This window comes from Lathamus discolor, chromosome 10 (assembly GCF_037157495.1).
Source record: "Lathamus discolor isolate bLatDis1 chromosome 10, bLatDis1.hap1, whole genome shotgun sequence".
NCBI lineage: Eukaryota > Metazoa > Chordata > Aves > Psittaciformes > Psittacidae > Lathamus > Lathamus discolor.
Window position 1 is genome coordinate 20,724,146 of NC_088893.1, and position 26,718 is coordinate 20,750,863.

Here is a 26,718-nt window from a genome sequence, read left to right on the forward strand (position 1 = left end):
ATCGGGGACTCCTGTCTCCTGAGCTGGTGAATTCCCCACTGCCGTGTCAGTTGTGGTCCGCAGACCAGGGAGCGTTAAAGACACCTTGAGAGCAGCCTGAGTAAGGCTGAGTGTGCCTGTCCAGCTCACCCTGCTGAGCCCAGCCAGCAGGACCCGTGCTCCTGCCCCCAGTGCCGGCCCTGCCGCTGCCCCCTCGCCATCCCCTCAAACGCCATCCATCCTCTCGCACGCACTGAGTCACAAGTGACTCACTTCAAACTTGGATGCGGGCGCAAAGTATACATTTGCAAATTGGCTGGTGAGGCAGCGCTTCGCAATGTAGGTGGGATGTATTACATACTCCAGCAGTCAAGTTGCGCTCTCTCCTCCCTCCTCCCTCTCCCTCCGTGCAGGATAGCTGCCTCAGCCCAGTGCTCCGGTGCGGTTCTCGCAGGCGCAGCAGGGTGCCTCAGCCTGCTCCGGTGGATGTGGCGTGCGGATGGCTCCGGCTCCGCGCTGCACTGAACATGGATGATTTAGCTCTCCTCGACCTGCTGGAGTGCCCTGTGTGCTTTGAGAAGCTCGACGCCACGGCCAAGGTGCTCCCCTGCCAGCACACGTTCTGCAAGCCCTGTCTGCAGAGGATCCTGAAATCCCAGAAGGAGCTCAGGTGCCCCGAGTGCAGGACCCTGGTGCTCTGCAGCATCGAGCAGCTGCCCTCCAACCTGCTCCTCATTCGCCTCCTGGATGGCGTCAGGTGTGGACAGAACGTGGCCAGGTTTGGCTCCATCCAGAGGACGGGGCTCCTGTCCTCCCCTGCCTCCGTCAGGAGAGTCCCCAGGGGGCTGCAACTCCATCAGCACCGGCTGGCGACCAATCCCAGGCTCCACATGGAAGGGGTAAGGAGAGTCCACATTCTTTACTGTGTCTGTGAGCATAGACAGCTTCCTTCCCGCGTGCCAAGAGCTGTGAAACTTCCCTGTTAGCAGCCCTGCAGAAATGTTTGAAGTGCGGGAGATCAGTTTGTTTGCAAATCTGGCGGCTGCGTCCTTTGATATTTGACTGTTTCAGGTGCAGCACAGCAGTGATTGCTTCGGCTCTCAGGCTGACACAAAGCCAGGCTGCCCTTCTGACAAAACCTTCACAGAGCTGTTTTCCCCGGGAGTTTTCAGGTGCTTCCTGACTTCCGGGGGGCATTTGAGCACCGTGACTTCAGGGCAATATACTGATTTGTGAGTGATGGCAATGAAATCAGTAACTGCAAAGCTGTAACTGTTAGAGGTGGAGAAAGGTATTTCCCGTCACTGCACCTCAGTTTCCCCAGCATTGAAAGGAAGGAGAGTGTCTAGTGATGCTTGTATCCCTGGCACAGTACTTTGAGGTTCACTAGTGAGAAGCATTAAACTTCACTTGCTAACTGTATCTAGGGAGGTTTTTAAGCTGTTTCTGTCATTTTCGTCAACAGTACAAAAGCTTTTCTCAACTAATGAGGACATGATATTCGAGCTGTTCGAGGAGGCTGGCTCAGACTGAATGTGGGGTAGGGACTGGGATGTGGCTTCACTTCTCCTGCTCTATATTCCTGGGTTTCCATTTCTGCCACCTGACCTATTCTTCTATGCAGCATCCCTACAAACCTTTCCATAACATTCAAAAGCCTGGCTCAAATGGCTGTTAAATCTCAGGGCACTTTCAGAATTGCAGAGCTGTAAATGTCAGTGCAGATGTAGGGCAGGTTTCCCCACCTGAGCGCTGTCGTGGTTCATGTGTGTGTGTGCTTGGCTATGGAGTGTGGAGAACCCCTATGTCCCGTGGGTGCAAACCGGTGTATTGTCCTAGGGAGTCCCTGTGGCGTTAGTAAGTCATCCCAGGGGGATCACACATCAAAACCAGACACAGAAGCATAGAATGGTTTGGGTTGGGAAGGAGCTTAAGAACATGCAGGTAGGTCCACCCCCTTCCACGGGCAGGGACACCTTCCACTGGACCAGGTTGCCCAAGCCCTGTCCAGCCCCTCTCTGGTTTTCCCACTGGAAAAGCAGCACTGGGACACAACAGAGAGACCCCTTGGCATGAACCAGCTCTGCAGGGAGTGTGGATTGCTGGTGTGTTCGTGTGAGGTCGAACCCTCAGACAGCAACAGCTCTCTCACCCGTTTCACCTTCCCTTTACCAGTTCTCAGGACAGGCAGGAACTTGTTGCTGATGCTGTGTAATGGCAGCATCCACCACTCTGAGCTCCCAAAAGCATTTTAAGACCAAACTTCTGGGAAGTTCTTCCCTGTGAGGGTGCTGAGGCGCTGGCACAGGGTGCCCAGAGAAGCTGTGGCTGCCCCATCCCTGGCAGTGCTCAAGGCCAGGCTGGACACAGGGGCTTGGAGCAAGCTGCTCCAGTGGAAGGGGTCCCTGCCCAGGGCAGGGGTTGGAGCTGGAAGAGCTTTAAGGTCCCTTCAACCCAAGCCACGCTGTGGTTCTATGAATCGGCCGACCTGCTGCGCGCTGGGTAAGGGCTGCGGCTGCAAGCGGCTCCTGCAGTACCAAGATAGCCTCCGATTTCAGGTGCTCTGTGGTGAAGCGATACAGAAACGTGTTACACTGAAACACTCTCAGCTTTAATTAGTTAATTAATTAGAAAACACACTGGAATCCTCGGCTGCAAGGTGGAGAATGCAACGCGTTAGTCACAGGTTGGTTTGGTGGTTTTAAATACCTGCAGATGGGAGCAGATGTTACTTGTGGTGCTCCAGCGGGATGCTGCTGCATGAGGACCCTCTTCAAAAGTGGTACCTGGTAACACCAAGAGCCGGGACTCCTTTGGACAGGGCAGTGCTGAGGGTGACTTGTGTCCTGCACCATGGAGTGCTGGAGCTGGGGTATTCATCTGAAGTGGTTGGGGTGAGCGGTGGCAGAGCAGGCCCTTTTGTCAGGAATCTCGGGAACAGCTATCGGGAGCCTCCTGCACCACAGCTGATCCCACAAAGCTGTTTTCCTGGCTGCTTTTAAGTGCAGCATTCATTTGCAACTACCGTGCAAGGTGCTCACCAAAGAGACTGCCCTCGTCTTGCAGCCTGCTAATTACTGCTAATGCTATACACCACTTCATGCTACAAAGCAAGTAAAATGAAGGTGCACCATGCTACACTGCAGCCAGATATGCCATCCAAAGCAGGATGCAGGACTTACTTTGTTTTTACCAAAGAAGCTGTTCTATAAATAAACTTCCTTTACTCCATGGAGCTGAGAAAATCTCAAGTTTGATCAAAGTTTCTCTGCTCAGCAGAGGTGTTTCCTTGCCAAGCTTTTTGCTCTTCATCCTCGTGAGCATCCATGAAGGCCAAAAACTGAAATAAATCCCCTCATCACCAAGCAAGCCAAGATCTCTTACCACTCAGAGAGGGAAGCGTGAGCCAGCTGCAGCAGAGCTGCTGAATTAGCAGCAATACAGTACCTGGGTTTCAGTCAGGAATTTCAGAGAGCCAGTCCTCAGAAAACAGGCAATATTATGGTTACAGCCTATCCCAAACTCTTTCTCATTTGCTAGCATTTAAATCACTTCTGAATCCACTTCCTACTTGTTGACCAGAGGTGGGCACAGCCTGGGTTTGTGCCCATGGGCCCGTGTGTATGTCTCTGTAGCCAGAATGTGCCTCTGTAGGGATCGACAGTGCTGCACTGAGACCGCTGGCACTGCCTGGTACCTGCTCCCGGGACACCTGCCCAGGCCTTAGGATCTCTAGCATCTATGAGGAGAAGCCAAGACTTTGGATTTTCAGGATCTCCTCATAATAAACTGTCTGGAATTTAAGAATAAAAGGATTTGCTAGGAGGTGAATGCGTAAATAATCTACGCTGAAGCCTTTGAACTCTTAGGAACCGCCCCTGGCGTGTGCCAGATGTGGTTACGTCTTGTGCTGAAGCATCCTTCTTATCTGGCTTCGGCCCCAGTGTCAGCTAAACACAGCTCTGCCGCCGGTGAGAGAGCAGAGGCTCCTGTGTGCTGAGTTGTACACGAAACTCCCGTAGTCCCCGAGGAGCAGCAGGCCTAAACTGTACCGTACACACAGCAAAAATCACCCAGGCCACTGAACTGCTATTTGGATGATGAACTTTGTCATGCAACAAATACAGGGCAGTGAGCCAGAGGAGAAAAACTGCGGGCATGACAGCTTGCCTTCGGAAAACACAGACCACACAAATCTAACTGTGACTTTGGCTATTTTCTCTCTGCATGAACTGAGTGCTGTAACACCCCCCTCCAGCATATCATGGGAGATAGACAGATAACACCTCTATTGAGATAAAAATACACCGCACTCCAACGTCGCCACCTTCACATGGAAGTCTATACATAGTGCTTGTGTCTTGGTATTTTCTTCTCCTCCAGAAACATCTCCAGCTCCTTTCTGAATTTGACAGACAGGACTTGGATTACTGGATCTTTTTGAAACCTTATTCAAAGCAACCTTCACATTAGCTTTGAAGGAGGCACTCACTGTGCAAACCACCCTCCACACCCCCAAAACACCCAGCAGTTCCTGTGCAGTCACAGTAATGACCTCATCACGCATGTCACACCATCTTGGGATGGACACACGTTAAACCGACGTCACAAACCCGGGACTCAGCACAGGAGCATTGGCACAGCATACCAGCATGTGCCTTTTTTGTCCCTTGCATGTAGTTTCAGCACTTTCATCTACTGCAGAGAGTGAAGTCAGCTCCATACAGACTGCCTGGTGATACACCCCAAAAGCTTGGGTGCAACAACAACAGGCTCACGAGCACAGAAGCAGGAGGCTTTGCGGTAGCTGTAAGCACCGCGGCAGCCATGGGGAAGGGTTGGTGTTACACACAGCAGGTCACACATCGGGACACTCGCTCGATGCCGTGGGGACCTCCAGGCCAGGCCCAGGAGCCAGTTCCCCTGGGTTCACAGCATCAGGTACCGAGCCGCAGACACAGGAAGTGTTTTAACTTGTTACCACGGCAGTGAGGCAGGCTCAGATGTGAGTAGGAACAGAAGAGCAGGGCTCCACAACGCGCTCACCTCCTGAGCATCCGCTTCAGCCGGCAGGATGCAAGCCAGAGGCATCCTCTCCCTGCAGGTTCCCAGCTGGCCCCAGGTCTGTGGACTTGGTCATTGGCCTAAGCTTGTAATCGTCCCCTCCGGAGGGAAGGGAGAGGAGCAGACACGTTCATGGGCAGCGCTGCCAGTGCACCAGGGCTGGAGCTAAGAGGTGTCCTGAGAGGGCCGAGGAGGGACCTTGGCAGGGAGAAGGCCCATTCACTGCTGCCGTCTAAACCTTGTCATGCTCCGCTTTACTGCACCCCGGGAACACTGCAGCACTTGCACTTGAACACTGCACTTTGTTCTGCTGTTACTGATCCCCAGGGATACAAACTCCATCCAGCACCAACGTGTGCAAGGCCCTGGGAAAATTAATAAAAATACACGAGCTTTGTTTTGAAGAAAACCTTTTCCCTAGGAGCTTGTAAGTGAACATTGGAGCTGACCCTGATTCCGGGAACCTCCATTTTGCTTTGTTGCCAGGATGGGAGACATGGCTCAGGATGCTGGCTCTGACAGGCAGGCTTGTGTCCTTTACCAATCCGACCTCTTTGAGAGGGTTCCCTTTGGGCCATCAACAACTGACGGGCCCAGAGCTTCTCACTGGCTTTGCAGTGTCCAGCCCCAGGTCTGGGCAAGACGAGGACGCTCAGGACCAGGCAGGCAGCGTCTGAGGCAGGGCCCAGCGGTGGCCATCGTTTGATGCTCATTTACCACGGGCATGGCGTGGACGGGAGCCAGCAGCTCACGGGAGATGCCTGCCCCTGACCGGGCACTTCCCTGGGACCATGCGAACGCTGAGCCCTGGGTTGCTGGGCAATCGGGAGGCGCAGGGCAGCTTTGAGCACAGGCCCCCTCCGCAGGCCTGCTGCCGGGGGATGGCCACCACCATCCCTCGTCCCCTCCTGCCACCAGCCCCGTCCCGGCTGGCAGGGCACCAGGACACGGCTGTGCCCATGGGCCAGGCCTGGCAGCATCGCCTTTACCGGCAAAGGGAGGGCACCCGCCAGCAGGGAGAGGGCTCGGAGCAGCAGGGGCAGGACTCAGGTTTCCTCCCTGTGCAGTAAACAGCCACTTCTGAGAACCGCGGTGCTGAGGCAGGGCATCATGACCGGGCACGCCGAGGGCTGACACAGTTTGTTTTCCGTGCGGCTTCAAACCATGACACACAACTTAACCACGGCCCGAGATTGCTGACTGCAGCAGAGACACACACATCTGATAGCAGCAGCAATGAGTGCAAGAGGCGTGAAGAGGTTTCGTGCAGACACGGCAGCTCCAGCACGCTGGTCCCCGGCAGCACCGGCTGTGCCAGCCTCCCTCCTGCCTCGCACAACAGCTCACCAGGTCCACCCCTGCTCTGCCCACTCCGGCACCAAGGAGCACGCGTCTGCCAGGCAAAGCCAGCTCCGGTCCTGCCCCTGCCTTGTGCGCACCTTGGCCCATCTCCTGCTCACGCAGATCTCTCTCGCGGTTTCACACAGGCAAAATAGAGCCTGATCCAGTGTTGTCCATCTCAGGCCACAGGGACGCTACGGACAGGCAATGGGGCTGGGCACCTGCAGCGCTGCCCCGGCCGTCGCTGGTGCAGCACCAGCTCGGCCTCGCCGTGGCAGAAGCTGCTCTGTATTCCCTTTGTTTTCCCCATTTTCCGGTTCGTCTCTGCAGTGCGAAGCCAGAACCGCAGCAGGCAAGGATGGGAGCACCCTGTGCCTCGGTGCGGTGGTGTTTCAGAGGGGTGCTGGGTAGCAGATGGGGTGAGAGCTCCGGTCACCGCTGCCACTGCCCCTCCAGCAGCCACAGCTGTGCAGAGGTGGCAGCACAGAAACCAGCCCCAGCAGTCCCAGTGACAGGCTCCAGTCCCCACCTCCACTGACCCCTTCGATTGCTTTCCATCTCCCCGGTGTGTAAATCACACCCGCTTACAGCAGCCACTAAAGTCTTTGCCCAGCCAAACCTGTAGAGTTTGCCTCTTCAGCTCCCCCCGTGTGCTGGCTGACAGTGCAGGGCAGCCACCAGCTGCAGCCAGGACAGCACTGGCCTTGGGTCCTGGTGACCCCCACCCGGAATTGGGTGAGCTCCAGTGCTGTCACGAGCAGGAGGGGCCTGATGCTGTTCTCCCCGGTGCACACAGTCTGCTTGTGCTTGGAAGATGGGAGCAAACCTTCTCAGGGGAGAAATAATGCAGAAACCACCCAACTGACTGAACCTTTTGAATATAATTATATGAAGAGCTTGAAATGACAAGCTCACTTTTGATGGTTTTGTTCTCTGTGACAAGGCTGAAGTTATCTCCTCTGCCGAAAAGCAGAAAAACAGAATTGTAATGGAAATTGATTTACATTCAAATAGCTCTTTTCATCCGACTGGATCCTAAAGAGCCCTGAAACTGTGCTACCGGAACACACAAAGAAGACCATGTGGGGCTCATTCATCCCACCGAAGTGTGGGCAGTCGGTGGCAGGATGCTGCAGGCAGTTTGTAGGAAGTTAGTAATCAAATCGGGCAGTTGTTATCGACTGAAAAGCCAGGGTGCCCTTTGGTGTTAGTGTGCAGATAACAACCAGCTCTCCATTCATGGTGTGTAAATCACTGCTCCTCGGGAGCGTGGCCTGGGCTGTGCTCTCAGATCTGTCTGGGGTCACTGTATGCCACCCTGGGACACCTCTAGTGCTCACTTGTGATCTTGGGCCAGGAAGCATGCCCTCACCTATCGCATACCACCTCTTAGAGCAGGGCGATGGAGTGCAGAGGCTCAACAGGATCCAATTCAATGTGTTTCCCTGAGGAGCAAGTCCTGGCGAATCCTGGCCCTGCACAGCCCTCCCCTGTGCCAGTCCCCTCCAACCAACACCAGCCCAGTTCCCGACAGCTCCAAAGTGAAAAGTAACCAAAACCCACTCGCAAACTGAACCCGCGGTACCTCCTAGGAGAAAAACAAACTGGAAGGCATCCAGGACCGGATTCCTCTTCTTCCTGGCACCCTCCTAGAAATAAACAGTTGCTCCCAGGGAGGCTGTTTTGTGCTGCAGGAGTCGTGCATGTACAGGAATATCGCTGCCTCTGCACAGCACGGGTTTTAGCTCCTGCACAAATAGCGCAGTGCCGGGGGTGGGAGGCGAGGGCAGAGCTCGTGCAGAGCACGGGGTGCACCAGCTCCCACCAGGGCCCTGCGCCTCTCACAGCCCCCCTGCCCTGTCCCGGCTCCGCTGCGGGGGGGCAGCCCCCGGGCGGCCGCGGCCCCGGCGCTCCGCAGCCGCCGCGCACCAGAGCTCAGGTCTCGGGCTGCCCCCCTGCGCGTGGGGCGACACCCACGAAACCCAGGTCAGGATCAGGCCCTCGGCACCCACTGCGGACGTTGAGCCGCTGGGGGAGGAGGCCACACGCTTGGGATGGCTCTGCCTTCGGGACACAGCGGGGAGCGGCTCCAGGGCATTCCCTGCGCGCAGTTACGAAAACGAGGGCTGGGAAACCACCGGGTGCAGGTTCAAACCCATCCAAGGCCATTCCCGCTCCTGTGCCGGCTGCCTCCTCAGCCCCATGGGTCTGCCTGCACCGCTGGAGTCAGCAGGGTGCTACTGAGGGTTGGGGGGCCCCGTCCACCACCGAGTTGGGCAGCGAGGCAAGAACAGGGATGCCCAGAGCAGGCAGCACTCCTGGAGCTTGCTCCTGCCCAAACAGCTCCTGCCACCCTCCCTTTGGCATACAGTACGTCAGAAGGAAGCACTCCTGGACATCAACAGCTGTTCCAAAGATTAATTTGTCACTCGTCCCATGCAATCATCAAGGTAGTCATGGACATGAGAGAAGTCAGAGCATCTGGGAAGCAGGAGGATCCCATCTGATGTCATCAGCTGTACCTGGCTGAAGCTGTTTGAGATGAGCCTTGCTCAGAAACGGGTGATGGACCCCATGTGCAGGGACACTGACGGCCTCGTGCTCAGCCCGGGGTATCGCAGGCAGCGTCTCAGTCTGGTCACACAGGCAGCATCACCACGGGGCTGTGCTGCTCCTCGGGATGGTGTCAGATGGAGTCCCCTGGAACAAGGGTGAGAGGCTCACAGCCTCCATCAGAGATAGTTCCGCTCCGCTGCACCCCCCGGCTTTGTTTTCCTCCTTCCTTGACAGCTCCCCATGTCTGTCCCTTATGCCCCCTCCCCAGCCAGCCTCACACGCGCCTTTCTCTTCTCTTTTCTTTTAAATACCAGCACTATGAGTGTGTGGTCTTACATTAATCCGCTGCCAATAATGAGGAAGTTATAACTAGCTCATTTAGGATAATTATAGTGTGTGTTTCTCCCAGCTTTGAGGGATGCTTTGAATCGCTTCCTCACACACATGTACGTATTTTTAATTTGCTTTGTTTTGTACGGAGGGAGACTCAGATGTCTTGGATGGCTGCCCTTGCACAGCTGATGCCAGACACCAAAAATAGCAAAGCATCAAATCCTGCTCCCTTATGGGCCTCGAAGCACTAGGAATGAGGACAAGGCAGTGAGGGGCATCTGCACGGCCAGCACTATTACTGCAGCTGCAGTCCTGCATGGCAAGACTGGGAAAAAAGCCCTCTCCATTCACCTTGATGGTTCATCTCTGTCTTGCTGCCTCTCTGCTACTGGGCAGCAAATACCTTACGCTGATTTTCAACAAGTTGGAAATCTGGTTGAGTTTTTCACAGAGCTTCCCGTAGTGTTTTCCCAATGGAACGTAATGACAGGCACTGGCCCCGCAGCTCGGGAGCGCGCCAGGATCTGCAATGTTCGGCTGAACATTCTGCTGCCACAACTCCCCACTACACCAAATGCTGCTTTTGGATTAACAAAAAGCAACTGGCGATGCTAACGGGAGGAAACTCCATCAAAACAAACCCGGTCCCTCCTCACCCCACGCGCGGGAGAGCCGCTCCCTCTGCCCGCAGGGAGCTACCTCCAGGCACACCTTGTCCTTATCGCAGGGCTTAATTAGCACCACAGTTTCTGCCGTTGCAATTAACCCACTTTACATAAAGCCAAGCAGATGCCTTGCAGAGGATCCTGCCCATCCACGAGTGGACAGAAACCAGCCCAGCCTGAGAAAGAATTCAGGTTTGAGCTGTGCCCGCGGCTGCCCGCGCTTTAGCACCAGCGATAAGGCGCGAGCTCAGGTGCCCATGAGGTGCCTGCTCAGCCCGGGCATTGCTGCTGGGACCCTGATGCTTTTCTGTGCCTTTCCTGCACCCTGTGCACACGTTACACAGCGGTGACCCCAGCGCACGTCTTTTGGAAGGCTTCATCTGGAAGATGCATTTTGTGCAGGGCTCATGAAGCAGGAAAGCACCCAGTGCAGTGCAAACCACACGGGTTGCTCCATGTGGGCAGATAAAGGATTGGGTTATGCCCTAAACAAAGCTGGGAATTTACTGGGATATTTTGGGCTCAGTATCTGAACATACAAAGAAAATCAGTACAAAAAGGCAACAGACCTTGGAAAAAACTGACTTGGGCCATGAAAAATCACCTGAATTGAATGGTTAGGGGGTTTATGAAGATCTTTAAAATGTTCATTTCAAGTGAATTTTAGCTGGTTCCAAACCAAAGTGCTTTGCCTTGCTGTGGCTTTTAAAAATCCTTCCTCTCTTGATTCAAATTACCCTGATTTTTGCTGTTGACAGGGTATTAAAACTGATGCTGAACCCATCCCTGCAGTAGAGGAGCTCTGGTGGGGAGGGAGCGGTGCCAGGCAAGGACCACCAACAGTACATGAGGGACCACACCAGTATTACTTACCTGGCGAGTGTTCAAACTTACCAGCAAGCCCTAAAAAACCCACATTCTGAAGGGGTTTTGGATGCTAAAGAAACGTGTAACATTAATATGAACTGTTCTTCACTGAGATCCAAAGTTTTGCACAAATTTGAATGAGTGAATCCAAGTGCCCTTGGTCAATGGTCACTGCAAGCTCCAGGAAACAGCAATGGGAAAGAAAAGCAGGCTTAGAGGGAAACCTGAAAACAGAAGGGGCTGAGATTTGAAAGGGCATGGAAGTGGGAGGAAAGGGTTAGAAATGAGGTGAAGGAGTGAGATTGTGACCAAGGTCAGAGGAAGACACACAGGGATGAGTTTTGGCCAGCCCTAATGTCACAAACTCCCCTATCCTACCTGGGTTTCCGCTCTCTATTCCAGCCTGCCCTCCTGTCTCATCTGTTTTCTTGCTGAAGAAAGAATATTCCAGACTCTCAGCACCCCCGTGGCTTGCTCACCTTTCCCAGTCAGTAACAGGCATGCATTTCATTTCAGAGTTTCTCTTATTTTTAATACATTTCCATAACTCGTTCTTGGTGTCTTTTATGTTCTGCCTGATTTTGCTGTGCAGCCGTTCTCTCACCATCCCATCTGTTTGTGCTTCTCCTTCACAAGCCCTGTGTTTGCTGTTTGCACAAGCCCGGTTTGTTTCCTGGTGGCTCCCGAGGCAATCAAAGCTCTCCCGTGCTCCTCGTCCTTGTTTAACACCGGGGACTCTGTCATTGCCTTTCCAAAGGAGAGCCGGTGCTCCCGTAATCCGCTGTTCCCACAGTCTGTTTTTCCGCTGGGAAGGTGTGTACGTCCAGGCAAGCGCTGGCAGTGGGAGTTCAGAGACTCACAGGATGGGTTGGGTTGGAAGGGACCTTAAAGCTTATCCAGCTCCGTTCCTTTTTTCCAGCAATGTGCTTTCCGTGTCACAAAGCCAAATGTTTGCTATGAGCAGAAACTAACAGGCAAAGGGAGTTAATTAGAACTAAGCATCAAACTAATTGCTTCCTGTTTCAGAAGCTTTGAAGTAAACACAGTACATCCAATCTATACCATTTTTCTCTTCTTGTTTCCTTTTCTGTACCAAGCATCAGTGTCTGGCAGTGCTGGAAAATGTTTCCTTCCCAAAAGCTAAATTTCCATGGAAAATTCAGTCTTTTCCACGCTTCAGGAAAACAAATGCCGGGTTTCTCTCTTCCCCCTTCCTGACCTCCCAGAAGTGGCTGATGGGAGGTGAACTCTGCAGAAATCCTGCCTCAGCCCTGGCCACTGATGCAGGTGGATTTGGGCAGAAAAAGGCAGGAAAAGCCAGAGTGTGTCACTGGTACAATGGTGCCATTCCCCTGAGGCTGGCAGGCTGTTGGTGGTGATGGGAAGACAGAGCAGGGTCCTACTCATAAGCCCCCAGCACTTGGCAGCACATACAAAACTCCGCGTTTTGCCCACGGGAAGACTGGTTTAAGGCTTTAACTGTTTCTTAATATTCTAAAACAAGTTCAGCCTGCTTTTCATCTTGATACAAATTTAGCATAAGTATTTTGCAGCTTGTCTTCATTAGAAAAAGACATCAAGAAAGGATGTGGGTAGTTAATCCCAAGAAATGCATGCTTTAGACTTAGACCTCTACATTTTCCCCAGTAATTAGGGATGCTTTTGGGGAGTTGTGTCTGTGTTCAGCATCGGATGAGCTCAAGGGCTGTTTCCCACCCCGCAGGTCCCACGAGCCAAGGCGCTGTACACGTACCGAGGGCACAACCCTGGAGAGCTGCGGTTCAACAAGGGGGACATCATCGTGCTGCTCCGGCAGCTGGACGAGAACTGGTACCTGGGGGAGGTGAACGGCGTCAGCGGCGTGTTCCCGGCCAGCTCCGTGCAGGTGATCAAGCACCTGCCCCTGCCCGTGCCCCTCAGCAGAGCGCTCGGCAGCTTCGACACCAGGGGCAGGGACAGGACCGAAAACAAGGAGAGCCTGACCCTGCACAAGGTAACAGCAGCACCCAGGGCTGGGCTGGGGCCTTGCGTCAGCTGTAGGGTGTCCTACCCACCCCGCCTCCATGGGAGCTCCCTGTTGGATATCGGGAGGTGTCGCAGGCCCCCTCAGACCCCGCTGCAGCAGTTAACCCCCCAGGGGCACAGGACCAGGACCAGGGATGCAGGTTCCCACACTGCTGCCAGTGATGTGGAGCAGCTGATGGGGGCAGTCCCCTGTCAGGGCCAAAACACTCCAAGCACTCCTCTAAAACACACCTACTGACATAGGTAAAACTGCCTCCATGTCTGGGGATACATCGTTTACGCAGCACACGTGCCCGGCCTCCTGTGGCACGCATTTACAGAGCAGTATCTGAGCTTGCGCTGTGTTCCCCTTTGTTCCCCAAAGGCTACAGAGCTGTTTACTCTGTTAAAGGACACGCTCTGAGTAATGCACCTCCCAAAGCCAGCTGTCCCTGCAGTGCCAGGTGAGGCGAGGCACAGCAGGACAGAAAGCACTGCCCAAAGGCATCAGCGTCCTCGCAGAGAAGTGACCTCTTTCTCCATCACACCGCTGCCATGTGCTCCTCGTTCTCATGGATGGGAAGAGGAGGCAGGAGAGGAAGGCTGTGGGCTGGGCCCCCCAGGGGGTCAGAGCTGGATGTGGAGTGGCTATAGCAGGAGCTGGGAGCCAGCTGTGGTTGCTGACTGAGGGGAGGAAAGAAGGGAAAAGCATCAGTTAGGAGCAGCATCACACTCACCAGCAGCTCTGTGAAATGTGGGTGCTCAGCCTCCTGGTGAGGAGCACGGAAGCCAGGCAGGCAGCAGCACTCCCTGCCATGAGGATTCACTGGCTGGCAGGAGGCACCTTCCTCCGTTTTCTGCCACCCGCACTGGTTTGGGTTTCACTCCATTTGCCTTTGTTGCACAGCTCACTCCTGGTTTTTGCATTAGGAGGTGTCGTGGTCTCTGCTCCCACAGCAGAGTTCACACATGGGGAGTTAACACACATTGAAAGCACACAGATGCTTCTGCAGAGAGGCAGGAGCATCCTCTGGTCCCCGAGCTCTGTGACAGCCGTTGGCTATTACCATCTGAAATGACAGAGGCTGGGGCAGTTACCAGTAACTCCCTTCCACAGTACCCTCAAGGCAGTGCCAGTGCCAGGTCCTCCTCTATTCAGACACACAAACGAAAGCAGAGTCCCTTACCTTACTGCGGCAGTAATACACAGTCTCCATGAGTTCAGATGGAGACACTGTGCACGCGTCCTGCACTGGGGTGGGTGGTTTGAAGCCTTCTCTGAGCCCTCAGCGTTGGAGTCAATGAAACTGGAGCAGAAAACTGCACATTAGTTCAAAAGGGAGAAAACCATAAATTCTCTTTACTTCCCCTCCCCAGGCAGGATCCTTCACAAGATGAAATTAAAACATCTTTAAAGTTAACAAGATTTAACTCTTCTGGGGTGCTCAGAAATGTCTTTCCAAAGAGATGTAGCTGTCAGTCAATACAAACCAGCCGCTTTCCTCTGGAATATTCCAGATACCTGCACCCCAGCACTGCCAGGTTAATTCAGCTCCTGAAACAGAGACCTGAGCTGCTCAGCATGGCAGCAATTGCCCCAGTGCTTACACAGGGGTTTTCTCTCAGTTTATAGCTAAAATGCCATTTGCATCATTAGTTCTGTGCGTGGCAATTACAGAGGCATTTCCACAGGATGGAAAACCTCCAGCGAGTCAAAGGCTTTTCATGTCCTCACCCTCAGACCCGTGCCCACGGCCCCGATCCAGCCACGCTCACGCCTTTAAATTAAAACCAAGCTTGAGCACTGTGCTGAGTAAGGCCAGAGGAGCTGGCGGGTCAGAGCGCACCTGCACGGGCTCTGAGCAAGCTGCTCCAGTGGAAGGTATCCCTGCCCATGGCCGGGGCTGGAGCTGGAGGAGCTTTAAGGTCCCTTCCAACCCAAACCACGCCATGATGCTGTGAAAGCCGCGCTGAGCAGAGGACGTGATGCGCTGTTTGATGCTGCTGATCTCTGGAAAGGCAGGACAAGCCCCCCGCTGCTGTGCTGGTGCCAGGCTCTGCTGGTCCCAATGCCCCAGCCTGCCCCAGCACCAGCTCAGCGCAGCACAGGCGGCATTCCTGGCTCTAATTGTATTCCTGCCATTTGGCGTGAGATGCAGGGTGTAAGTGGCACCAACAAGAATTCCTAGAAATAAAATTAATACTTGTAATCATCATAATTACAGCAAGCCCTTCTCGGTGCTGTTTTATAAAAGAACACAAGTAAAAGGTCTTATTTGAAGCTCTAATGTATTTTGTAAAATGTCTTTTCATTCACTGAAATCATTTTAGCTTCAGTAATTACTCATTTAAGCCTGGCGTTAACAGCAGTAAGTTAGTTAGGGTAAAGGCACCAAGGAATTAGAAATTAATTATGGAGAAGGCAAGGGCAGGTCTGTTTGGGGAGATGCAAGGCTTGTCTTGGCTTTGACACCTGGGTGTCATTTGGCTTGACACTTGGCTTAACATTTATTGCATCTCCTGGTGATTAGAGACAGCAGAAAAAAGTTTCCTGTTCAGGCTAAAGTTGAACTGCATATAGAGCTGACAGCATCGCCATCTCACACGTGTGCGCACGCACACGCTCAGGTTTAAAGCTTGCTTTAAGCAGTGAGGAGCAGGGAAATGCAACAACAAGCCCTGCTTTAAAACACAACCACTTGAAGCCTCCTGCACCTCTCCTGCTGAGAGCTGCTGATCCTGGGCACGCTGCCCCACACGAGTGGGTGAGAATCTCCATGTTTTGCAATTCGTTGGTGTCAGCAGTAAATCAGGATTAATCCCTCTGGCAGCCATCGTGGTACAAACACTGTCACCACATGCCCTCTGCTATTAATACTGCCTCGTCAGCAGTTTCCTACAAGTGCTGTTTGAACACTGCCCGTATGCAAACTCTTCCCTCATTAAGGCCAATCCTCAACAAGCCAGGCCTTTTTCAACAGCAGCAGGATCAAGCCACCAATGTTCAGGCCTACAGAGATGTCATTGGGTGGATCTAATGCTGCTGGGAAAGCCGTTGGTGCTCATAGGCTGCCAGGCTCCACGTCCTGCTGCCAGGCACAGGGAAGATGTTCCCAAACGTCCCTTCTAAGTTCGAGTTCAATGCATGGTAGCACTGCTGGAGAGCAGCCAGCTCTCCTTGCACGCCGGCAAGCCAAAGGCTGTCCGCAGTGTGCCAGCAGAGCACTCGGCCTCGTAATGTGTTGTCTAAGCAACAACTTTGTCAGACAATTTTCATTTGCTGCCAGCTTTGCAGCAGTGATTTTGCATCTGGGTTTTGTCACTGAAGACAATGAGGGAAAAGGCTGAGGCACGTGCTGGTAAAGAGCACCTGTAACATCATCTGAAATCTGCTGCTGCATAGGAAAAGGGAGGAAAATGGGAAAACTGAGAATCCAAGCTGTGCCAGGCGTGACTTCTGAAACGTGCCATCGTCTCTCGCTTTGTCTCTTCCAGCCAAACACCACTGCAAGGCAGCTCCTGCAGACCAGCAAAAGCCACTGGTCCCCCCAGTTTAAGTGCACGTCCCTGCGAACGGCGTCTCCCAAAGCCAAGGGCGCGGATTCTCCAGCGTTCCCCAAGGTGCCCGACTCCCGGCGGAAGAGCCTGCGGCAGTTCTCCATCACCACCGCCCTCAACACCCTCAACCGCATGGTCCACTCGCCCGAGCGGCAGGCGCTGGAGATCAGCTCTCCTGTGCTCATCAGCTCCAGCAACCCCACCGTGGCCACCCAGAGCAGCGAGAAAGCGGAGCTTCCCTACAGCACCCCCATCCAGGTAAGGAACCGGCGGCAAGAGTCCGAAGTGCAGATCCTGGGTAGAAACACGATGCACAGCTGATGACTGGAAAAGCTAAAGCACAAATGCTCAGACAAAGCACCATGCTGCCAGCGCCAGCAAGAGCTGTCATCCACGTCAGGCTGCTGGGATATTTTCCTCTCCTTTTGAATAGGAGAGGTCTGTGAGGGCTCAGGGGAATTCACCGAAAGAGAAATGAAGTTATCAGAGTAACTGAATGTGGATGAAGAGCATCCTCCGTCCTGATTCCTGCAATCCCGCAGTGAGCCCCAGGGGCAAGGGGGACAGAGCAGAGAGTTCCTCTTGTCAAATACAATAGCTTTCATTTCGGAAAGCGCTGCCAGCCTGCTCGGGAGCAGCCGGGAGCTGTGCCCTGAGCCAGGCCTCTGCCTGCAGCTGCACAGGAGCCGAGGAATAGCTTCTGCCAGGGGAGGACAATTACCAGAGCCCTTCCCAGGCTCCAGTTTGAACCTGGGACCGTGCTCAGAGAAGCCAGGTTTGGGTCAGAGACAATAAATGTAGACTGACCTTTACCTTAGGAGGCAAAAGAGTCTCAATTCCTTCTTCGCACTCCGACTAAAGATCTCAATAGAGAACCTTCACACATCATCTGAAAAGGGAGGAAAAAAGGGTTTGTTTAGATTTATATGACATCTTTCATATTCAAGGTTGCTCTAACATCTTATAAAGCAATAAGCCAGCCCCTGGCAGTTCAGTGTCTGTGCAATAAAACCCAGCAGGCGTTCTGTACTTAGCAATAGCCTGCAAAGAGCCTTGGATGTTAGATCCTGTTTTATGTGAGAGGAAATGAAGCCTTACAATAGAGCCATAATTCAATTGCAATGGTATCATGTCTCACAAACCCAATATAATTTTACCAGAAATGTCTCAGTGTGAACTATTGTCAACAGCAGAAGCAATAGAGGGAACGCGTTAACACTTTGCCTTCGAAGGCCTGGAATCTCCTTTCCTCTGAACAAGTTTTGCCCCTGGAGGGTCGCAGCAGGATCTGTGTTGTTCACGGGGCCACGCAGGGTGCAGCTTCCCCTTCTTCCACCTCTGGGTTTGGGTTGTGATGACTGACTGCAGAGCTGTGCTGATGCCTTCCTAGGGCCCGCTGAGCACTGCCAGGCTGGACTGCATTGGCCACTCGTCCCTTTTCCTAGTACAAATCAGACAGAAAAGCCGCAGGGATGAATCTGTTGATAAGGCAGCTGCGTGATCAGAACAAAGATGCAGGACTGATGAGTAGTGGGAGAGACGGGGACTGATGCTGATCCCAAGGGCTGGTTTACCCGGCTCAGCAGCTTCAGAGGAAGTTCAGCTTCAGTAACAAGTGCTGAGAGTCTGGAAAAACAGCAGCACATCTCCACAAGTGGGGCTGTTCCATGCAGTTAACCGTATATACACCACACCACCTGGAAGGAAAAGGTCTGTGCTTCCTGTAGTTTAAAATACTCCAGGTAAGACAGAAGACTGGAAGTAAAGAATGGTTGTGTGCCCGCTGCCAGCCCTGAAAACTCAGCCCAGAGTACAAGTATCAAGCTGTTATTAGAAACAGTAAAGAAGAGAGTGGGTTGAAACGCATCCTTAATCGATGTGTTTCCATGTGATTCCCTTGTAATTTAAAAACAAATCCACACACTTTGAGTGGATGTGCTTTGCTTTCCTTGGGGTGGGAGTCAAAAGAGAGGGAATTTTCCAGTACCTTGTAGTTACTACATGAGACTTGCCCTAAACTATGAGACTGCAGACATTTGAGAGAGACCAAGATCTTTTGTATCCCCCGAAGCACAGACAATGAAGCGTCCCCTTTGGTGCAGCCCTTCGCTGCTCACTGAAGGGGGCTGATAAACCTGGCACCTGCATCCAGTGCATTTGGCTTTTCTAAGTAAGAAATAAGCTGACCTTGCAGGACCCAGCTGTCGGGAGCACCAAGAGCACCGACAGCCCTGTGCTGGAATGCAGATCTCCCTCCCCGTGAGGCACCTCACAAACCTCCCGACAGGGAACTGTTGGTGTCAGCAGAGTACAGAGGAGCCGAGCTGGAAATCCCCTTGGTGACAGCCTAGATAGGGAGATGGAGCAAGAGAAGGATTTTAGGAGAGGCAGGAAATAAACTCCTTGTACTCATATGGGATTGCAAGGTACTCACGAGAGATCAGCACAAGTGAATGTTGAAATCAGTCACACGTGCCTGGAAAATCATGCAGTCTTTTTCCTCTCTGTTCGAAATACAAACCCAGCTTTGATGTAGGCTCTGGAAGTATCGCTGCTTCCGTGCAGAGGGGGTAATAGAGAGATGGAAAACATGAAGCTTTCCAGCCAGAAGTGGACATTTCTCCACAGTTCCATCAGAGAAAACAGCAATAGGTTGTTATTTTGCTCCAGTGCAAGGAAAAAACCCTCCAAAACCCCAAATTTCAAAGGTTTTCATTATGAAGATTATTAAAACAGAACTGTAATTTCCAATCAGCTTCATTTATGTGAGAGCCTGCTCTGCCCCTGCCTGGGCTAGAAAACGAGGCCCACAGAGCTGGTTTGAAGCTGAGCTGCCGCTCCAGGTCTGGAGACAGACTTACAGTTGCTGGGCTTTAATTAACGTAATTCGCTGGAGAGCAGCAGCGCCGGTGAGTCACTTACGCTCTGCCCCGGTCCGCGCGAAGCCAGCGCTCCGGCTCTGCGTTACAGACATGACCACTAGAAATTAGACTGGAAATGAACGAGAGATTAAAGCCCTGACAACCTCCTCATGAAAGGGGCTGTGGTCTTTGCTGGCAAGCAGGGCTGGCAGCCACATCCCAGCCCAGTGACTTTCCCTGGCCTGAGATTCCCCAGGGATGCCACTCTGCCTTGCTGGGAACTTTGCTTTCACATCCCAGCAGCAGCCACAGTGCAACAGGCTGATGCCTCCCAGCATTCCAACGGGGATGGGCAGCTGGCTCACAGCAGCTCACCCTGGGGTTCCTTTTTGTGCTTTAGAAGGGACAGATCAGCCCTGCAGAGGCTCCAAAGCAGGGCAAGGCGATGCAGACCCACAGGGCATTACAGCCACGGCTCCAGCCCCCCGGGGGAGGGACCACCTCTGGATGTGTCCTTGTTCCTGCTAACCCTCCGCCTCACTGCTGGGCATCCAGTGGCCAGCCAGGACAGGTCAAAGAGTTCTGTCTTCTCTTGCCATTTGAAAGGCAGCTGGGCTTTGATGGGAAAGGGAAGGGTCACTGCCTTCCCAAGAAAACTCCCAGTTTTCATGGAAAGACCTTGCACCCTGACTGCTATGCATGTTTGCAACCAGCAAGGGAAATACTTCCTTTCAAGCACACCAGCAGGATCCAGGCAGTGCCTCCCTTCTCTGAAACACAGATAACCCCCCCGGCACTGCGAGTCTCCTGGCCAAGGGGGAAGATACCAACACATGGTCCAGATGTGGCCCCAGCAGGGGCAGAGCACAGAGGAGACACTTCCGCCTCCACGTGTCGAGGTGATCGCCTCTGACAGCAGAAACAGAGCTGAGGCTCCCCCCCAGAGCACGAACCCCTACAGGCGGGCAGGGGGGGCATCATGGTGACCGGTACCTCCCTGCGGCTGCAGGGTGGTGGTGGGAAAGGGTCACCCCAAACCAAACAAACCCAAGCGAGGAGCCTCTGCCTGCGCTCTCACGCTGCTGCTCTTCCTGGCGCAGCCAGAGCTCCGTGCACGCACTGGGCTATGGAGCAACTCAGGGCGCCACAGACGTAGTAAAGAGCTTTAATAACAGTTATTAAAGGATCACTGGGCAAGGACCGTATTATTTGGGGTTTAGACAATGCCAGTACTCCCAGCTACAGCTACATAAATAACAAGTGAAACAGCAGCAATTATAGCAGTCCTCACCTGGCAGATGGGACACTCTCCTCCTAGTCAGCAAAGTCTGGGCTTGAAATGCTGTTTTCCCAAACTCCTTCCTGGAGCAAGCACCAGGATTTTGTCAAATGCTCCAAACTCTTCTTCCTCCTCAAACAGCTTTGGTTGTTGTAGGCTTTTCTGAAGGGTGGATGAAGCCTCTCAAACGCCTTTAGCTGCTCTCGCAGTGGCTAAAGTCAGCTCAGATTCAGATTAACACTTTGCTTTCCTTGCTTTCCTTCTCCCTGTAGGTCAGCACATCCTACTACCCTGCGCCAGGATCGCTGGGGCACTCAGCTGCCATCGTTACTCTTCCCCACCTGCAGCACCACTTATCAGCTTACATGTACGTACAGAAACCCGTACACCTTGGGGGGGTGTCATGTAATGTTCTGTCCCCTCACCTCAGGCTTATCCAGCCCCAGGCTCTTGGGAGCTGGGAGGTAAGGGCAGAGCAGGGCACAGCTCCTGTGCACTTGGATCCAATGCAGATCCATGTAGGAATGTGCTTGGCTGGTCTAGGCAGGGGCTCACAAAGACTTGGTATCAAGGTTGAATTGTTCTATTCCCAGCAGATGAACTGGCCCTGCACCTCACTGCCTCACTTCAGTATTTATAGACATATATGGTCCTGCCTATTAGTCAAGAGTACATTTTAGGTCTTTTAACTATAAAGAAACCAGTTACTGCCGAAGCGCCTCCAGGTATTTCTTTTGAAGCAGGTCAGTGGTGTTTTGAATGATCCAATCTTTTAAAACTTTCCCAGAGTTGAAATGTGCAGCTGATGTAGTGCAGTGATTTGGTTTCCCCTAGATAAGATTCATCAGCCTGGCACTGTAGTGAGCTGCCTAATGACAACAGCACAGCAACACGCTGCCTACATGGCAATTAGCACCTCCGCAGTATCGAGCTCGACCTCTGGAAGCACAAGTACATGAGTGATAGCTGCAATCTGTGCTACGCTCGTGATGTTTGCTCTGTCCATGCATTAGCATAGGGCACCCAAGACTACCACACACCCCTGATCCTGAGCACAAGCAAATTCCTCTTGAAAATAACTTGCAGAGTGAGGATACTGTTAAAGTGCCCAGCCAGCTGCCTCTTTGACACCGCTCCTTCTCCAGCCCTGCAATAGCAAACCAGCATCTGCACGTCCTGCCCCTCAGGATGACTCCTGTATGAAGTGATAAACCTGCACAATCAGAACTCCCTTAGCTGAACCTCGCCTGGCCTCTGCAAGTCCAATCACCATCCAGCGACAGGCGGCTCAAGGCAAACTTTCACGTGGGTGTTCTGAACAACACCCAGAGAAAAACCTTCCAAAAGTTACGGGGCAGCCCTTGCCTATCCAGACACTAGTCCGTGGTTTCTATTTTCTAGATGCTATCTGGTAATGGCTGCACTGGTCCGTAACTCATTAATGTTTGGGAGCAGATCACATTCCCCTTGAAAACAAAAAACAGCCCTACAGCAATGGAATGTGTCACACTGGAGACAACTTAAAGTTCCTTAAAGAACAATATTGGAGAGTTCTGAAAAATATGTCATTTTCTTGTGCTCGTGGTTTGCTGCAGAGAGCGAAGCTTCATCCCCTGCCCTAGCCTCAGAATCACAACAGAGAGCTCCAGAGGGGATCTCAAATGAATTTCCAGCCTAGTGTCCTTGCTAGCCCAAAGAGGAGCTATGTGCCTCGTCCTTTGCCCACTTTGCCCTCAAAGCCCTGATGGCAGCAGCTGAAGCCCCAGCATTGGTCTTTTGCTCCCAGGAGGAGGAGGAAAGGGAGGAAGATGGGGTTAACAGGCAGGTTGCTGCATGAGCAGTGCTCCTCCTGCACCTCACACCTCCAGATGATGCTCAAGGCAAGCAGATGCAAAGCCTCTGGCTCACCACCTGCTTCAAAGGCAGAGTGTATTCTCAATGCTGTCACTGGACACAGCATCCATCCTACCTGCACTCTTTCGTGCTGCTTTGCCTTAGGACAGGTACACATGAGCCCTTGATCAGTATTTTCACCATGTGAAGTGGAGAGCAGCAGCTCCCCCCTCGCTAGCACTTGTCGCCCATGGCTGGCTTGGCTGGCCCGGCTGGCCCCTGGGACACAAAGCACTGATGGGTTCTGCTTTGCTCTCCATTTCTGTTGGCTCTTCTCATATTCACATCCCCTTTGGCCTGAAGTCCAGGGCAGTTTCTTCCCTGTGAGTTCTCTCCACAACAACGGCAACACCCAGGCAGTTGATGGGGTCTGGCTGCAGAGGCTTCCATAGCACAGTTAAACCCAGAGCCTCAGGATGTGCTCCACCCTGTCTCCTCAGGTGCGTGGCTCTCCATTCCTATGCGGCTCATGGACCAGACGAGCTGGAGCTGCAGAAGGGAGAAGGGGTCCGTGTCTTTGGGAAGGACCATGATGGATGGCTGCGGGGCATGTCCCTGGTCACCGGGAGAGCGGGCGTCTTTCCCAGCAACTACGTCGCTCCCCTCTTCAGGTCTGGCTTTTCCTACATGATACAAGAACACGTGGAGGGGAGTGGGTAACACCCCGGATTTGGGGTTTTCTTGTTCCCCACAGAAATCCCTGCAGGGGATTCCCACAGCACCAATGGGAGCTGGGACTCCTCTCCGGGCGGGATGCCTCCCGGCAGCTCTCACCCCTTTAGTTTCTCTGTGTCCCAGCTCAGCTGCACCAGGTGGGAATCGCATCTCCCCCCAGCAGCCAGGGCCGTGGCAGGGAGAGGGGGTCCAGCAGCATTCTCTCGGGGGCCACACAGTCGGGATGAGTGAACAGAACAACATCAGCCTTCATCCACTTGTCTGTAACCTGGGATGTCGACAGAGGCAGCAGCAGCTTCTGCCATCACTGTGTAGTTCAGTCCAGGAGCTCTGGCAGAGGTGACACACCGGCACTGATGAGTTAGGGTGGGAGCCAGGACGGAGAGCAGCATGTCTGTGCCCAGACTCGCCTTTATTCCTTCTGGTTCATTCCAGTCTTTCTTTTTTCCTGCCAGAAGGGAAACCACATGTTGAAGGCTCTTTTAGAGTCAAAATACTGTGTTCAGAACTGGCATTTAAGGACTGGATGCCACTGATCTCACCAAACAAGCATGCACTATGAACAGCAATAATTAAAATACACTGTTTAGGAGAAGGGGAAAAACTTGCCTGTGCCCCCAGTTCCCCTGAGACAGGCTCAGGCCAGGCAGAGAAACAAGGAACAGTCAGTTCAGAGCAGAGGTCCCAGTGCTGCTCTAAACCCAGCTCTGCCCCCTGTACCCTCCCCACGCTCAGGAGCGCCAGGGATCAGTCTCCACCTCCCCAGCTCATTTTTTCACCATCAAGCTTCCAATAACACCACAGCCCCACCTCACCGAGCACAGCACCAACAAATAATGGAGAGCAGAGCCCCGTCACCCTAAATAGCCTCATAAAGTATCCCAACCACAGCACCGGGTTTGGAACTGCTATTCTACCCTTCTTAGGAAATGTCTTCATAATAGATTGATGCCTGAGTTATTTGATGAATCACTGCTCAGTTATCAAACCATAAATCATTCCTCCACCCCCAAAAAGGTGAAGAATCATCAGAGGGATGTCAGAGGGATGTTTTCTGCTTCCCTAAGGAGCTCAAAGGAGGATTTCACTGTGGCCCACTCACTCTCTCAAGGAATCCGGAGCAGTGTTTGGCCTTGTGCTGATGGGGAAGGCTGCAGGGTTTGGGTAGTTTAGTGGCTTCAGATGAAAACGTGATGGTGACTTCCCGCCTCTGATAGCCCTGCTGAAGATGCTGCCCAGCACATAGAGGGATGGAGATGGGGTAGGGGTAAGGGCAGGGGGTTTGGGCAAAGCACAAAGGCAGGGCTGGTGTCTGGAGGCCCCTTCTGAAATGCCATGGGGTTTGTGTAACGAGTCCAAACCCTGTATGGGAATAATTCCTTGTAAATCAGGCGCAGAAAGATGAAAGCCCTCATTCTAACAGAACCAGAAACCCGGTCCGCAGGGCTCCCCACCAGAGCCCTGGCCTGGGGCAGCGCAGGCACCCCAGAACCCCGGGGATCCCGGCTGGGCAAACCCCCAGGCGCTGCACGAGCCCATTGCCTGCTCCTTCTCGCGCAGGAAACCGAACCTCTCCGACTCGAAGATGCCTTCGCTCTACGCCACGTGGACGCTGTCGACCTCCTCGCTGTCCTCGCAGGGCAGCGCCCCTGAGCACGGCCCCCACCAGAGCCGGCCGCTGAAGCCGGCGCTGCTGCCCGTGCCCGTGCCCTTTCCCGGGCGGAGCGCAGCGGCCGTGGGACCGGCACCGCTGCGGCGCGGCCGCGGCAGCGCCAGGAAGAGTAAGTGCCGGGAGAGGGGGGTCTGGAGGGAGGAACCCGTGTCAGGGCCTTACCTGCTCCTTGCAGCGCTGCCCACACCGGGTCCTCAGCTCGGGACGGACAGGAACGTCCAAGCACGTCGTGCTGGGGCTCCGCAGCCTGTGTTCAGGGTTAACGCACTGCAGTGTGTGCACAGAGAGCGTCTGCAGGCCAGGAGAAGGCAGAGCAAGCTCTCAGAAACCAGATCGCGCCTATCTAGGAGAATTTGTGGCATCGGTTGTGCCAGTACAGGGGGATTGAGGGGTCTGGGTTACTGACCTTACCAGAGCCCAGCAGTGGCTGCGTCCCTAGGAGAGTCTGTGGGTGCAGACAGTGCTGCTGCACATGGGGTTACTGCGTGCACTGGGCACATGGTGGTCCCTGGGAGCTACAACCCCGCCACATCCCCATGGAGGGGGCTGTTGGTGCAGGGCTGTAACCACTGCTCACTTCTGCCTCCGTGCTTTGTCTGTGCCATGCTCAGTCCTGCTGACTCCTTTGCAACTGGTTCTTGCTCCCCAGATGGATCCCTGCAGAGGCCGGGGCAGGCAGGGACCCCTGTGCACGTTGCTGGCTCTCTCCGGCGTCCTCTCACCACAGTGCTGCGGCCTCAGCAGATTCAGCTCTACCCGCACCCCAGCCCCGCGCCTCACAGCACCTCCGCCGAGGCAGGAGCGAGGACAAACTTCTCCCACGACGCGTCCCCAGTGCTCGTGGTCAGAGGAGGGGAGAGCAGAACCCCCTCCGTGTGCAGCTCCCTGGTCCTGGATGCCAAAGACCCCTCGGCAAAGAGCGAGGCAGCCCCAAAGCCGCCCGCTTCGGCCCCGCCGTCCATCCTGGTGAAGCCTGAATCCTCCCGCAACAGCGCCGAGAAGGTAGGGCCAGTGGGCACTGCGGGTCCGGGGCCCCCAGCCCGGCGGGTGCTCGGTGCCAGCCCAGATCCCACCAGTGTTGCGCCATTCCCAGCAGGTTTTCTATTGATAGAAACCACTGGGGCTGGTACCTGCATTAAGAAATGGGGTATTTGTGTTGCTGATGCTGCTGGTCAGGTTAAGCCCTTTCGAAAGGCAAGATGCTGTAGAGCCTCTGCATGTAAACTCACATTCAGTCATGATCAAATCTTGAGACTATTCTGAGGTCTTAAATCAGGCAGGAATCCCACCTAGGTCCCTGACAGTTTGGGAGTGAATGAGCAAATGCCACAGACCTGCGTGCTAGGCCTCACATCAAGCTGGTCTCTACAGAGCTCCCCTCATCTTCCACATTGCTTTGGCTGAGCCATTTAGAAGGGAAAGTTCTTTCCCCTCTGGCAGCCAGAGGGCAATTTCACAAAGGTAAAAGTCATTCTGCAACCTGCCCTCGCCGCAGCTTTCCCTCCCTGCAGCGCGCAAAGGGCAAACTGCTCCTCAAGGCCCCGAAAGCCCAGCCAAGCCCCCAGGAGAGCATCACCAGATGGAGGCGGCCCCCGGGAAGGAGCCCCCCGGCTCCCCAGGGTGGGTAACAGCCCGGGGTTGCGCGGCTGCTTTCCCCACCGTGACTCGGGTCCCTTCTCGTTGCAGCAAGTGAAGACGGTGAGGTTCCAGAACCACAGCCCGCCGCCGCCCAAGCGGCACAGCCTGCAGCCGTCCCCGAGCCTGCTCCGCGCCAGGTCGGAGCCGCTGCCCGAGCCCGTGGCGCTGGAGGCCGGGCTGGCGGGCCCCGAGCTGGCCGTGCTCTACTCGCCCAGGCCCAGCGCCAGCCCCCTGCCGCAGCGCCGGGCGCTGCACCCCAAGGCGCTGTCGCTGGACCTCTCGGGGCAGCTCACGTTCCCCATCAGGAAGAGCTACAGCGTGTCCACCAACTGA

General features: G+C 54.0%; 1 protein-coding gene and 2 long non-coding RNA genes across 3 annotated transcripts; 1 reads left to right on the forward strand and 2 right to left on the reverse strand.

Annotated features, from left to right (window-relative positions):
- Nucleotides 1-506: 506 nt before the first annotated feature.
- Nucleotides 507-26,718, forward strand: SH3RF2 (SH3 domain containing ring finger 2). Its single transcript, XM_065690374.1, has 8 exons — nt 507-878; nt 12,529-12,798; nt 16,305-16,625; nt 20,780-20,874; nt 22,841-23,011; nt 24,636-24,856; nt 25,397-25,749; nt 26,434-26,718. Exons 1-8 carry the CDS (start codon nt 507-509, stop codon nt 26,716-26,718), a joined length of 2,088 nt encoding a protein of 695 aa, XP_065546446.1.
- Nucleotides 8,789-13,875, reverse strand: LOC136020113 (uncharacterized). Its single transcript, XR_010615194.1, has 4 exons — nt 13,547-13,875; nt 11,184-12,639; nt 10,833-10,983; nt 8,789-9,084 (listed from the first exon to the last, which is right to left on the reverse strand). It is a non-coding gene; the product is annotated as an uncharacterized LOC136020113 (long non-coding RNA).
- LOC136020114 (uncharacterized) lies at nt 14,019-18,059 on the reverse strand. The gene is made up of 4 exons (XR_010615195.1): nt 17,942-18,059; nt 17,592-17,808; nt 17,175-17,256; nt 14,019-14,116 (listed from the first exon to the last, which is right to left on the reverse strand). It is a non-coding gene; the product is annotated as an uncharacterized LOC136020114 (long non-coding RNA).

What these genes read in the sequence shown, in the direction of transcription:
- SH3RF2 (XM_065690374.1), top strand. Translation starts at nt 507, where the DNA reads ATGGATGATTTAGCTCTCCTCGACCTGCTGGAGTGCCCTGTGTGCTTT. An exon ending in TACGTCGCTCCCCTCTTCAG is followed by an intron (nt 23,012 to 24,635) that starts GTCTGGCTTTTC and finishes CTTCTCGCGCAG; the next exon opens with GAAACCGAACCTCTCCGACT. An exon ending in CCGCGGCAGCGCCAGGAAGA is followed by an intron (nt 24,857 to 25,396) that starts GTAAGTGCCGGG and finishes CTTGCTCCCCAG; the next exon opens with ATGGATCCCTGCAGAGGCCG.